Genomic DNA, 14,700 nt, shown 5'->3' on the forward strand with positions numbered 1-14,700 from the left:
TGGCACTTCTCGAACAAACAATTAAGAAATATCATTAGGAAGGTTAAGTCGATTATACTTTCATCAAACCATAAAAAATAGTATCCAAAACGCATAAAAATGTCATTCGTCAAAAACATGTTTTTCGGGGGTGTCAGTACAAGTGAAGATCCTACGGGGCTTTCCAATAATAATAACGATAATTCTAGTCCCAATGGAAATGATTCAAATCAAGGAGGAGGAATGAATTCTAACGAAGAACCTATCGTTGCCGGTAAGTTTTTCCCTCGAACATTATATAAATTCAATGGACATGATGATGAGAAGATATTCATTAGTATTTTAGGGAAAGTATATGATTGTACTCAAGGTAGACAATTTTATGGACCAAGTGGACCATATGCTAATTTTGCTGGGCATGATGCTTCTCGAGGATTGGCAATGAATTCATTTGAAATGGGATGCGTGAGGGATTGGGATCAACCAATGGATGATTTATCTGATCTGACACAAGATCAACGGGATCAATTGAATGATTGGTATGAATTTTTCCAAAATAAGTATCCATGCATAGGGGTATTGGTACCAGAACCAGGTGTGAATATATAATAGCTTATATCGTCTTATTAATAGAATCATATTAATGAAATAAAATACCGGATTATATGAGCTTACTCTTCATTTTCATTTGAGAAATTTTTTTTTATTTAATTGTACAGAGAAACATAAAACTATCAAGCATGATCTAGTTTTTTAAAACTTGAAAAGGAGATCAAATTTGGATTGTCCTTGAAAAATGTTATTCTTAATTGTTTTTTCTTTAATCGTTTATTATCATTTTGGCCTTCGGATGTATCGTTCAATAATATATTCTTTTTTCTTGTTAATAGTCCATATTCAGTAAGTCTGATCGACCTTTCATTATCAAATTTCATAATCTGGGGGGTCTGTAAATCATCAGTGAATAAACTTGTACATTTAATGATATTTTTATGATGAAAAATTGTTTTTACATCAGCATGACTCCTCGTCATTTTTTTAATTGATCTAACAGTTTGGGCACAAGAGTATGGTTCATTGTTTCCCCTTAAACTTTCAAACATTTTATCGTTCATGTGTGTATCCAAATTTTTCAACTTATATTTACGTCTACTTAGGAATATTCTTGATTTTTCATTTCTTTGTAATACATTAATTCGAGGAGGATTCTTACAACCTCTTGGGAAACTTGCAATAACTAATGGTTTCTTCCTTATAGAACGTGGAATTAGTCCACTTGGTAAATTAAGCATATCTTCCACTCTTACTGCTGAGATTGGAGAATCGTTCATGAATTTCCTGTACTGTGTCCTTTTGATTTGATGAATATCCCAACGTTTCCTCAATTTGTGACATGTATAAAATCTTTTTAGTTTTAATTTTATATTAATTATAAATGACCATTTTGACCTCCTTGGAGGTGGTGGTGCCCTCATATTTTGTTATTTATTTGTTACTGTGTAGCAGATAAAGTTTTATACCTCTTCATGTATTGCTTTTACTTACTTTGTATTATATATATTCCTTTCATATTAAGTATTATAATAATTTTTCAGTATCTAAATTTTGTGACAATATTTTTAAAAATAAAATTTAAACTGGAAGTTCTGATGAGTTTATTAAATAAAAGATAGGACTACAAAATTTTGCTTCACCCATCCTTTGGAGCTAAAACAATCTTCAATGCCACACCAAAACAAATACATTTAAAAAAGAAGTTAAACACAACCCTATCAACTAGGAAACTTTATAACGTGTTAAGTTTTTTTTATATTGTCGGTCGAACGTCGCAAGAAGGGTTTACAGAAAAAAAGTTGGCGGTATATTCTGATATATACAATACCTCTATATGATTATTTCATTCATGCCCTTTTTCAGGTCTTATAAATGGCCTTGGAACCCAGAGCATGTTATTCTAGGATCCCAGAAATATTGGTAATTTTTGTTAAGTTAATTTCCCTAAAAAAGTGTCAACATATTATATATAATATAATTATACCGTGTAAATTGTCATTAAAATATCCAATGGCTAGGAAATGGAAAACTTTCGCAGTATTGTGGTTTTATATATCAGTAATAGGTGACAACGTCCAACTTTCTTGGCATGTTTATCAACTAGTTTTATTGTCTTAAGATTGAGTTTCCCTGGCTCAACTTGTCTCCCGCGCTATAGCTTTGTGGAACCTAACCTGTCGTTAATGAGTTAAAGTCATAGATAGGCCTGGAATACTGAAAAATAATACTAACTAATTAGTGAATTCCTTTTTATCAAAGCCCAGGTTTTTCATACTTTAGTTTATATTTAAAGTGCGATAATTTCATTTATGAGGAAAAGTTTTATTAAAATAAGATACACAATGAAATGTTTACATTATATTCTATATATATTTCGAAGCGTCGAAGGACGACACATTCATTCAATTGGATCATTGAATAAATGCATTACTTGGTAAATTATTAATACTTGTTTGGAAAGCCTTTAAAGCAACGTCATAATTCCAACCACTTTGTTCAGCCAACATATAAGTATATTCAGCATTTAATTTTGTTTGTAAATGTAATTTACTTAATAAATCCAATTGTATTGGTGTTAATCCCGCTTGCACATTTGGTGGTAATTGTAATGTTGGTGCTAATGCTGGTGGTATTTGTTGTTGTTGTTGTTGTTGATTTGGTATTATTGGTGGTGTAGAGGTAGCACCTGTAGGCGTTCCAGATATTGCTCCTGCTGCTGATGATGGTCCTGTTGGAATGCCAGCGACTGGGGATTGTTGTGATTGTGATTGAGGTTGTTGTTTGGTTGACCATGCATTTGAAACGAATGGTCTTACAGTCAGTAAATCAGATGCTATCACTACGGTGTTATTCATTGGAACGATTACCCAAGTTCTATCGAATGATTTCTTGGATAATCTATTTGTTGCAGGTGAATGACCATGATTATACCTTCTGTTTCTATTTGATGTTGATGATTTAGCAGCTTGTTTGCCATTGATATCGAAATCTGGTTTTGCTACTTCATCAAACACACCATGTAAAGTTATTAGAAATCCATTTACCTGGGGATATGCTATAGCTTCCATGGAATAGTCGTTTGATCGTTCTTGTAAATAATGTTTTGATTTAGGTAATGCCTTGAAGACGTTACCTATGAATTCAGGGCCTAAATAAAGTCGTTGTTGAATTGATTTTTCACTTGATACTTTACAAATGTTACGAGACATTGATAAATAATAACCGAATGAGGGGTTTGCATCTAATTCTTCCACGGTAGATGGAGGTTGAGATGTATCTACTGCAATAGAGAATTGTGATTGTGGAGTGTACAGATTGAGTAATTGATTTCTATCATTATCCCAAAGGTTAAGGAAATTTGTTACAAAATCCGTTGAAGAAGAGCCTAATTCATTATTTTCGAAGAAAAATTGTTGGATTTTCATTGGTAAGGTAAAGATTGAATTTAATTTCTGTTCATCTCTTACTATGACGTTATCTAAGACGATTAATTTTGGAAACAATCTTAACATTTCAGTTTTATACATTTGACTATTTGTAATTGGGTTATTAGTCATTAATAATTCTCTTAATTCTTTGAATTTATTTTTCCAAATATCCAAAGATTGAATTTTGAAAATTTGATTATTAGCCAAACATAAGTTTTTCAAATTTGGGAAAGTTTGTGCCAAAGTGGAAAGAGATTTAACATCTTTGATACTATTATCAGATAAATTCAAGCTATCAACAATCAATTGTGGTTCCTTAGAGGCAACTTTCAAAAGACCAGGAAGCAGTTTAGATTGTGTAGAAGGTTTGGAAAACAGACCTTGAGATACCAAATCAGGATCATTATACAAGTTCCCCAAATTCAACATCTTTGATTGTGGGTCATATCTTTTAAAGAGAGTATTTCTAAAGAACGTAATAGTAGTGGAAGTAGATGAAGATATGTCATCTAATATTTCAAATTTCAAGTTTTGACCAGAAAATCTCATCCCATTCCATTTCATAAGGTTATCAGCATCAGTTTTGGTGTTAACGAACCCAACGACGCGGTTATCTTCCACGAATGAATCTTGAATGGCCACTCGCATGGTTCTACTGATGTAACTTAAAAGATCTTGGACTGTAGCATTTTGCCAATTGTACACTGCTACTCTAACTCTGTTCTGTTGTGCCTGTTGTTGTGCCATGGCATTTATGTTATTAACATTATGGAAACCACCATTCATTTTTTGTGATCGATTCCTGGTTATACTTTTTTACTTGAGAGCTCAGAATTTCCTTAAATAGAATCGCTGCTGTCAAGTGCTTTACTTGCTCCTCCTCTTCCTCCTCCTCCTCCTCATCATCATCATCATAATCATCATCATCATAATCTTCATTATAATGTTCAAACCAGCTTTCTTGGAACTTTTTCAATTGTTCAAAACGAAAAAAATATATGGAACTCTAAGTCTCCGGTCATGTGGCATTATCCCACAGTGACAGGAATTTGCGACACAAAAATTGCGACACAAAAATTGCGTTGATTCTGTAAAAAAAAATTAAAGTAAAAAATAATAAAATGAAATATATATCCTGCGTTTATGTATGGTTATTGCAAGTAGGCATTTTTCTTAGTGTTTTCTTTAACAATGGTTACCAATGCTTCCTTACGTCCCGGGCGCTTTTATCTGTATAACCTTGCTGAGCAGTTATATTCTTCAATATTTTCCATCTTATATAAATCACGGGTTCAATAAGTAAGCATATAACATTGCTTGTAGGATAATAAGGAAGGATTAATATTTCTTAATCAACCAGATAGTGAGAAAAGAAAGTATTTGGTAGAAATAAGAGAGGAATGTAAAGCAGAAAGGATTTCAAAAGATGGGGATTTCTAATGGGAAAGGCACATATCTATGTCAGTATGTGTCCCAGTCTTTTCCTTTAACACGTATCCCTGTTCAGTTGAGTGGCTTTATTAGAATCACTGCAATCAAAGTTGATCTTGGTTTCAGATCCTTACCTACAGCGACGTTTCCGCTCAGCGGATGACTCCTAACATCTCTTCTTTTTTTAAAGGAAGTCCTTAAGAACGACATACAAAGTTACGACTTTAATTTACAGGAGGACTATAGTATGTACTAAAGAGATGCTTGAATTAACTTATAGAAGAACTCTAAACCTGGCCTTCATATCAAGTACAATTTCGTTAGCGTCATAAATATTTTTATTAAAACTATTTAGGCTATTTAACAAAATGAAATCAATGTAATAATAATCTTGAAGAATAGTAATCCTGAAGAATAGTAAATATTCCTTGATGTGTCGTTTCCCTATTAATTTATAAATATCTGTCGTTTTTAATGTTCCCAGTCCCCAAATATCAGGGCTTTTCTAATGACAGTTCGTTGCAGGAATATATAGGTTAAGGTATTACTTAGGTCACGTATTCATCACAAGCGGGAATTTTGCAAAGGAATTTATTGTCCAAAAGTTACTCTAGGTCTTTAAACCTTAAAATTTAGGTTTAAGAACAAATTATATTTCAATATAAACTAGGTCTTTCCTTGAACACCGATGGGAGGGACTTCGAAAATTTTGCAACGTTTACTTCGAACAATTTCAATACGAAAGAGAGAACAACGACGTATAATACGTAGACAACAATAACACTTCGACGTCAAACAACAACTATATCGAAATAAGAACACCGGAAAAGCAAGAAAAGGTGTCCGTATACTTCGATTAGCATCACAATCCCTTTGTTTGTCTGTTAAAAGAAATACCGTACAGTTAAGTAGTTCTCTCCTTCTAAAACTACAACTCTAGTACTATAGGCTCACATACACTACTCACTCAGTCAAAATGGCTCTCAATTACGACTATGATGAATCCAGTGAAACGTGGCCATTCTTCCTCCTAACAATATTATTGATGCTTTTGATACCATTGACTTTGATGCAATGCTACAAATTAATCTATAGTAAATCAAAAAAGGACACTAGGAACCATGAAGATGACAAGTATTCCGAATTGGAAGCTCTAAACGACATAGATACACCAGAAGAAATTATCAAATTCCGTTCCAAATATACCTCCAAGAGTAAACTCTCCTGCCTTTTCAATTGGAAAAACCTTTTCATTGTTGTAGGTTGGGCCGTTGTTTTCTATTTAGTTCAAAGAATATCTAACAACGACGCCATTAAACAGGCTGCAATTGGTATTTTCGATCCTTATGATATCTTAGGTATTTCTTCAAGCTCTTCAGATAAGGATATTAAATCCGCTTATAGAAAATTATCCATTAAATTCCATCCAGATAAATTATCTAAAGATTTATCCGCTGATGAAAGAATTGTTATGGAAGAAAAATATGTTCAAATTACAAAAGCATACGAAGCTCTTACAGATGAAACAGTTAGAGAAAATTATCTGAAATATGGTCATCCTGATGGTCCACAATCTACTTCTCATGGTATTGCCCTACCAAGTTTCATGGTTGAAGGTTCCTCTTCTCCAATTTTAATTATGTTCTATATCTCATTATTAGGTATTGTCTTACCTTATTTTGTTAGTAAATGGTGGTCCAAGACTCAATCTTATACAAGGAAAGGTATCCATACAAAAACCGCTTCTTATTTCGTCGATAGATTAGTTAATTATAAACCATCAGAAGTAGTCACTGTGGATTTGATTATTAAATGGTTATCTCATGCGGAAGAATTTAAACAATTTTATCCTTCTTTAACTTCAAAAGATTTTGAAGAATTATTACATGATCATATTAATCGTAAATCAAGTAATGAAAAGGGTCCAGATAGAAACATCATTAAAAATAGAATTGTCGCTAAATGCCACTCTTTATTATTAGGTCTTTTAGATATTGCTGCCGGATTTAGAAACACTGATGTTGCCAATGTTACATTAGATACTTTTAAATGTATTGTTCAAGCCATTCCAAGCAATCCAAAGGCAGAACTTTTACAATTACCAAATGTTGACAAGGAACAATTTGAAAATGGTAGCTTAGATGATATTTTCACCATTGGTAAATTATTCACATTTGATGATGAAAGAATCGGTAAAATTTTAGGTATTAAAGATGAAAAATTATTAAAACGTACTTTAACTGTAGCATCTAATATCCCACATATAAGATTATTAAAGGCTGATTTTGTTGTTCCAGGTGAAACCCAAGTGACTCCATTATCTACTCCTCATATTTCATTAAAAGTTTTAATCCGCTCTGCTAAACACAAGATTATTAACACAGAATCGTTCCCGGAATCAATGTTATCTGAACCACAAGATTTTGAACATCAAAGAAATCCATTTTCTATCATTGAAGAACAACCTTTAATTCCATATAGTTACTCCCCTTATTTCCCAGTAAAGAGACGTTCAGCATGGTGTTGTTTAATCGCATTACAAAAAGATAATAAAATAATTCAAACACCAGCTATAATAAATAATTTGTCATTCCATAATTTATCAAAATCTCTGGACAAGAGGGAAGTTAAAATGGCAGGTAAAGACATTAAAGGTTTCATTCCTGAAGATTGGGAAATTGGTACCATTAAAGTTCCATTAGGTCAACCTGCTCCTAATCAAGAAGGTGCAGTTTATTTCAGAATTATTCTAAAGAATACTGATTATTTCGGTGCTGATTTAGATTTCACAATGACTATGAATGTCCGTGAGTATTCTGAAAAGGATTTACAACAAATGAGGGAAGAAAGTTATAATAATGATGATGAGGATTCTGATGTTGATGAATCTGAAGAGGAGTTGGAGGAATCTGACGATGAAGGTAGTGATAGTGAATATACTGATATAGATACAGACACAGAAGTGGAAGAAGACGCCGTGGAAGATAGGGAAATAAAAAATAACTTACTTTTCATATAAATATATATACATTAGAAAATTTTCTGTAATTGTTTATCAATCATTTTCATAAATTTGAAACAAGAAAGAAAAATTCGTTAAGAAAAAGAGAAATATGAGTAACTACATATGACAGAATTAATTATACCATATTGTCCGGGACTATTAATGAACATATTTCCTCATTATGATAGCAGTAACATTTTGATTGCCGAGCTTATAATAGCCAGGTAACTCGAATTCTATCTTCTCAAACCCTCTTTTCATGTACCATTCAATCCCCTTTCTATTATTTATAGATACGTGTAAATATATATAATGTAGAAGATAGGTCCTACATTCAACTTCAACATAATTTAGTAACTTTATACCAACGCCTTTATTTTGGCAGCATTGCTTTACAACAATAAGCTCAAGGTAGATACCTTCCGGAATGACATGCCCCATTCTATTAGGTAATAATTTACAAGTTATTCCTCCGACTAAAACATCCCCAATAAAGGCTAGCTTACTGATTGGTATGTATATCTCATTTTTGTCGCCGGTGTTTGCTGTAACCAATTCTAAGAAATAACTGCTAGGGTAAGATATAGGTAAGATCACATTAACTAACTTTCGAAATGTTTCATAATTCTTTCTATCAAGCGACCTTAATTCCAATTGTTTTTTTCCCATACAATTTCGTTTTCCTACTTCCTTCCTCGAACTAAAGGGTTCTTAAAACGAAAAAGCCTTTGAAAGTTGCCTGTTTTTTAAATTCACCTTTAATATCCATTAGTGTCGAAAGCCAAAACGGAACGAACATCCCATTGACAATAGTATGAAGAATATACTGTTGAGCAATACCGTTTACAATAGAATTGTTCTATTAAAGTTTTCTTCTCGAACATATACCGTTAAATCAAAAGGGCATCAAGATTGGTCTCCAGTTTTTGACCCTACAAAATCAAAAAATGCTGCTTTAAAGTTATTCAGGAAAAACATAATTATTGCAAGTACCAGCAAGTGGATACCAGTTGCCAATTCCAAAGAAGCAATATTACTGGCATCGCTTGGTTCTACATTCGAGAAAGAATACGTTGTTTCTAAAGATTCCCTGAAAAAATTATATAACAGAATCCTGACAAATAAAATCAATGACGACTACATATACCAACTCATTAAGGATACTCATCCAAATAAAGTAACAAATATCAAAATACCTAATGTGAATTCAAAATCTCAAACTTCTTTAGCAAATCCAGCGAAAGAATCTATTAATTTTAAACCTCAAAGGCATGCTCATGTTGAAAAAATTCTAAAACAACTGTTAAACTATGACATTTCTAAGAAAGATATGATTGAAGTACTTAATGCATTGCTCATAAACATATCTCCTTCAGAAAATACTGAGTTAAGCGCTGGAGAAATAGATGGCGGTAAAGCAGTAAATATTGTGGATTTAGAACGATATTTAAAAAAACTTATAAATGAAGATATACAAAAGAAGAAATTAAAGGAATTGCAGTGGAAAACTTATAATTGGGGCCAAGTAGTAGAATCACCTATATTTAAACCTGGCTCGACCCTTTTCGAGCAATATCGATTGTCAAATAATATACTACTTCGAATTGTTGACAAAGTTATAAATGCTCGTAACTATCTATATAACAATAAAGCAAGAAACAATAACATCGCAAAAGAATATCTTATATTCGATTTAAAGGATAAAAGTAGGCATAAACCATCTAATATTTTGAAAAACTCAATGTTTACTATATGTTATAGGGATCTGTTTGCTGTTATAAATAGTTCTGAGAAACCACCTGAAGAAACCCTAACCTTTATTAACGAAATAACCAAAGAAGATTGGACTCTTGTTGGAAACTTATACGAGGATCACAATAAGTTAATCTTTGAGAGACCAATGAAACAAAAAAACTCCACTGTAAATAGGAAAAAGGTACTTTGGGTTACATCAGGTTTATTGGTCACTTCAACGTTATTTGTATTATATAGGTCTTGTCCTTTAGCGACTCAAGAAAATAATGCGGATAAGAAAGAAACATAGTTTTACGAGAAGTTAAAGCTGTAACAATTATATTAATATTATATTTATAAAAGTTGTAATAATATTCGTATTTACCAGGTATCAAGATTTTCTAAAGCTTCCTCTTTCCGTCGAGTAATATTACCTTGAAGATACTTCCTTGCCTTAATACGTGAAAAATATATAGGACAGTCATAGGATTCACAACGATTTGCAATATCATGTCCAATCATCCCTGCATCCTGATTATACCTGTATGAACATGTTCGACAAATTAGCTCTAACTTCTTTAAGTCATCCTGGCGCTCTAGGATATTACAAAGAAGTGTCGATGCCGTATTCAATTTATTTTGTTGACAATTATCACATAATGAATCATTACCTCCTCTGGTTAATTCGGCGCCGCAATTGACACATAAAATAGATGCTCCAAGTTTTTCGAGTTCATTACTATTCACAGTAGAATGTCCCTTTTTGTACTTACTAAGTTCAGTAGCCCATTCAAAAACGTCAATACCTATTAAGTTGAAGAGCCGAGATAGAGGAGGTACCAATGTCTTTGTTATATAATACTCAGAATCTAATTCAAGATCTGGACGTTGTAGGAATTCCCACGGTGAAATACTTCTTTCTCTTAGGATTTGTCCCGATTTCCCTTTGATAACAAGATATGGTACACGCTCTCTGTATTGTGCACGAGCTCTGGGATCTCTTTCCATCATCTTTGTCGCTACTATTGCACCTGCTGGAGCAGTCTTGTCACTCTTATATGTCCCAAGTTTGACTTCTTTGGCAAAACAAAAATCTTGAATTGATACCCTTCCCTCTTGAATTTTGGTAAATTGATCCTGCACATAGTTTTTAACGTGCGACAAATCTTTGGTGTCAAATAGTATTTTTAGAGCTTTTTCGGTGATTTTTTGCTGAGCTGGATGCCCATCTCTGCGCACTGTCTCTATTCCCTTTGCATCAAAGGAAGGATTGACTTGATTCGAGCTTTCATACGAATATCCAACATATCTCTTTTTACTGATTAAAATTGATGGGTGATAAACCTTTTCGAACTTCAGGAAAACAGGCGCTGGATTTGCATCAGTAACCGCCTTCGCCATCTCACCTCCAATCAGGAAAGCTTCATCCTTGGTTCTTCCTGGAAGATAAACAAATAAACTATCTGTATCTCCGTAAACAACCTTTGCACTCCATTTTTCATTGGCCTCAATCAATTTAATGGCCTTTTCCAATGTTTCTCTTCCTGTCTGCACGACGCTATCTGCTAAATCGGAGCATGGCATTCTTCCAGAAAAAGATGCTGATGTATAGCCATAAGTAACGTTAGCCAACAGTTTTAAGGCAAGCTGTTTATTATTTAAAAGCTTCTTCATTTTATTGTTATCTTGTGACAAATCAGACATCGTCTTCTTTACCATCACTCTAATATCTAAAATCTCCGTTAGCATTTTTGCTAATGTTGATTTACGAACTGAAGGTTTCAAATAAACCATACCATTCGGTGCAATTGTAACATCATTCTCCAAAAGTCGCAATAGATTCTTTTCGATGTTGATATTTGTCACACCAATTTCATTTCCAAATGTCTTCAGCTCTCGAACCCTCCCAAGCATCGTGGAATAGCAATAATTATATGCGGTTATTATTGATGGATATAATGATTGGAAATCTAGAACCACCAATGGGCTCTTGTAGAATGAAGATTCAGGCTCCATAACTAAGGGAACACATTCCAATGCCTTTTGTTTTCTAACTTGTTTTTTTCCCGGCGCCAAAAGCAAGAAGCTCTCTGACTTACAGATCCGTATTAAAAATGATTCAACTTTATATTGAGATCCTCTATAAGATACAGAATTAAAATCGATCCCAATAAGTCTAGCTTGCTCGATAGTTTTGGGTATAAATTCTTGCTTCTGTAATAACTTGATGTTTAATCGGGTTCGAAGAAGCCAATAATTAATTACCGTTTTTAAATTGGATATACTACAATTGTCATTCCACATATCAGTCAATGACTGATAGGAAAAATGAGGCAACCTTTCCCTCAAAACATTATAAGTAATATTTTCAATTGTATATTGGGTTAGGTTCATTTCAGAGCGAAGAGCTCTCCAAATATTTATGACATGTCGGCCTGTGACTGAGATACCCGACGAATGTGTGTAACCCCAAATATCTTTTGATTTTTTTTTCCATCGACTATGAACTCTAGAAATTTCTTCAAGTATATCGAATTTATGGATGATGTTGCACCGCTCTATAATATATCCCCAAGACGACATATGCACTTCAAAACCTGATATTATATCTGGATCACATAATAGTATTAAATCTGTTAAAGCCTCAAACATATCGAATTCCGTTTCATAGAATGCAACTGACGTATTTCTCGCAGCCTGTTCAAATTTTCGTTGTTTCAATGTATCTGTTAAATCCGTTAAAACAACCATTATACCCTCGGTTTCCATGTTTAAATCGAATGGGAAACTTTCATCTTCTATACACCATGTTATCATGGTAACTTCATCTTTTTTTGGATCTGGTCGTTTATCACCTCTCGTGTTAATATGTGTTTCCAAAGATAAATGTGTTAGAGAGTCATATATTTTACTTCCTTTTTTCTTTCTAATGGACGGATCACTAAAATAATATTTATGCTTTGGAGTTGCTCCTTCAATTTGCGATTTGGTGCTTCTGTTAGAAGTATTTTTCACTGTACTTATATTTCCCACTTCTTGAAAAGTAGGTGGTTTCTTAGAATATTTCCATATAGAAAACAAATGGGATTTAGGTAGGTGTTCTAAGATACTGTATTCATCTTGGAATGGTAGGGGATGGCGGTTACTTAAATGAGTTGAGTTTATTCGAAATCTTCTACCAGCATATATATACGGTTTCGTATTCAAATCAATCGGATTAGAATAAAATGGATCAGAGTAATCTATACGCGGAAAGCCATTAAACATTAAATCAGCTTCTAACTCCTCAAAATCCAGGTTGAATTTCTTGAAAGAATACGCATTTGAACCAAATGGAATGCCTTGGATGTTTCTTTGTAATCTTTTGTTAGCATTTACCCCCACTCCACTTCTCAAGGGATGATCTTTAAAGCCTTCTATATTCAGAATCTGATTGAATTTTATTTTATGGGTTCTTTTCTTTGCCATTGATTGTGTCAACTTAAAGTCCATTGATGTACCGGCATTTTCTGAAGAATTTGAAGATAAATCATCAGGTAGTTTATTATCGTGGATCTTCTCAACATTAGCCTTTTCTGGCTTTCGAGGTGATGATGTTGTAGTTACGTTATTAGCATCATCATCTGTAAGATCGAGCAGACTATAAGCTTCAAACGAAGTATCAATAAGTTCCAAATTTGATTTATCGATTTCACCTTCTGCTGCACCTGTTATTTTAGTTGGGATTGTTGGCCAAAGTTCATCCAAAGCTTCAAATGGTCGAGGGAGTTTTTCAAGAGTTGGAATATTCTCTACGAATGTTTCAAAAGTAGGGTACTTACCATCCATTGATATTTGATTATTCTTCGCTGATTCATAAAACTTTCTAAATATATCACTTGATTGCCATTCTGTATTGATATGCAAACGCTCAGTCTCTTTTATAGGGCGATATTCTGGTAAAGAAAATAACTGACGTTGATTTATGGTTTCCTTCACCATTTTTCTGGTAGAACTTACATATGGTCCTTGCAAGATCGACGTGACGTCTTCTAACTTTTCAACAAAATTATGGTGTAAATCTCTGTATTGTAACTCCTCCCTATTGTAGATGTACTGCGGTAATATATCAATTTCTAAGAGGCCATTTCCAATTCTTTGAAACCCTTTATCCAATAAAACAGCATTTTCTCCTTGATTGCAAAATCTCTCTAAAATGGTTTTCAATTCCAGATTGAAAGTTAACCTATCAATATCAAGTATTGGATTTAAAAGAGGCTTCCTAAAATGACATTTCTTAAGTTTAATCCAATCACATCCGAATAAATTATAATCAGCAGAAAATTGCAAAAGATATGGTATATGAGCTTCAAAAACTTCATCTTTCTTAATTAATAACTTCCCATCTCTTATAATATCTGCAATCCTATTAACAAATGATGGATTTAATATTGATATTTTGTAGAATAGTTGCCAACCAACGTGGAACCCGTAAAATGGAACCGCTTTGACAACAGAAACGTTGGAAATGTAATCCAAACTCATGCCTGTTGTCTTTTTATTATTATTTTTCATTGAATCAAACACTATTTGTTCTAACTGGGTATGTAATTGAGTGCATTTTTGGTTTAATACCACTGAAGAATCTGTCAACTTGCCATCGTATTCAACAAATATATAGGGCGTAACACCATGAACATGACACAATACTTGATGTCCAGTAGGCAGATTACCATATATGCGTATAACAGGGACTTGGTTGAATTGATGCAATGGTAGACTTATGCCATGTGACTTGTCTAGCACCGTCGGTTTTGTCATATAGAAGTCATAATCATTCAGCTGGATATTGAAAAAATCAGCAGATAATGATGAATCCAAGCTAAAATTGTTTTCTGACATGATGATATCATTTTTACCTGATGGTTTTATCTGCACCTTTGGTTCTTATTGTCTTGTTTTTCTTCCTACCGTCTATTCTTCCTCTAAAGTTGGAAGAAGTTAAAAAGCATTAATAACGTCAAATAGTCACCTATTCAATAAAGGCTCTGGAAATAACTAATACACTTGGAGTTAAACATACTATTACTA

At 33.2% G+C, this 14,700-nt stretch overlaps 7 protein-coding genes across 7 annotated transcripts; 3 read left to right on the top strand and 4 right to left on the bottom strand.

Moving 5' to 3' along the window:
- Positions 1-99: 99 nt before the first annotated feature.
- On the top strand, positions 100-588 carry DAP1 (Dap1p; the record flags this gene model as incomplete). The annotated part of the gene is made up of 1 exon (XM_003672506.1): positions 100-588. The coding sequence occupies one exon, from the start codon at positions 100-102 to the stop codon at positions 586-588; it is 489 nt and encodes a 162-aa protein (XP_003672554.1).
- A 125-nt stretch (positions 589-713) lies between these two features.
- Positions 714-1,454, bottom strand: OSW1 (Osw1p; the record flags this gene model as incomplete). Its single annotated transcript, XM_003672507.1, has 1 exon — positions 714-1,454. The coding sequence occupies one exon, from the start codon at positions 1,452-1,454 to the stop codon at positions 714-716; it is 741 nt and encodes a 246-aa protein (XP_003672555.1).
- Positions 1,455-2,444: 990 nt separating this feature from the next.
- On the bottom strand, positions 2,445-4,247 carry MEX67 (Mex67p; the record flags this gene model as incomplete). Its single annotated transcript, XM_003672508.1, has 1 exon — positions 2,445-4,247. One exon carries the CDS (start codon positions 4,245-4,247, stop codon positions 2,445-2,447), a length of 1,803 nt encoding a protein of 600 aa, XP_003672556.1.
- A 1,621-nt stretch (positions 4,248-5,868) lies between these two features.
- Positions 5,869-7,911, top strand: SEC63 (protein-transporting protein SEC63; the record flags this gene model as incomplete). Its single annotated transcript, XM_003672509.1, has 1 exon — positions 5,869-7,911. One exon carries the CDS (start codon positions 5,869-5,871, stop codon positions 7,909-7,911), a length of 2,043 nt encoding a protein of 680 aa, XP_003672557.1.
- Positions 7,912-8,055: 144 nt separating this feature from the next.
- Positions 8,056-8,565, bottom strand: NDAI0K01240 (GNAT family N-acetyltransferase; the record flags this gene model as incomplete). Its single annotated transcript, XM_003672510.1, has 1 exon — positions 8,056-8,565. One exon carries the CDS (start codon positions 8,563-8,565, stop codon positions 8,056-8,058), a length of 510 nt encoding a protein of 169 aa, XP_003672558.1.
- Positions 8,566-8,710: 145 nt separating this feature from the next.
- On the top strand, positions 8,711-9,940 carry MRX4 (Mrx4p; the record flags this gene model as incomplete). The annotated part of the gene is made up of 1 exon (XM_003672511.1): positions 8,711-9,940. The coding sequence occupies one exon, from the start codon at positions 8,711-8,713 to the stop codon at positions 9,938-9,940; it is 1,230 nt and encodes a 409-aa protein (XP_003672559.1).
- A 71-nt stretch (positions 9,941-10,011) lies between these two features.
- Positions 10,012-14,511, bottom strand: REV3 (DNA-directed DNA polymerase; the record flags this gene model as incomplete). The annotated part of the gene is made up of 1 exon (XM_003672512.1): positions 10,012-14,511. The coding sequence occupies one exon, from the start codon at positions 14,509-14,511 to the stop codon at positions 10,012-10,014; it is 4,500 nt and encodes a 1,499-aa protein (XP_003672560.1).
- Positions 14,512-14,700: the final 189 nt, after the last annotated feature.

The sequence above is a fragment of the Naumovozyma dairenensis genome, chromosome 11, assembly GCF_000227115.2.
Source record: "Naumovozyma dairenensis CBS 421 chromosome 11, complete genome".
NCBI lineage: Eukaryota > Fungi > Ascomycota > Saccharomycetes > Saccharomycetales > Saccharomycetaceae > Naumovozyma > Naumovozyma dairenensis.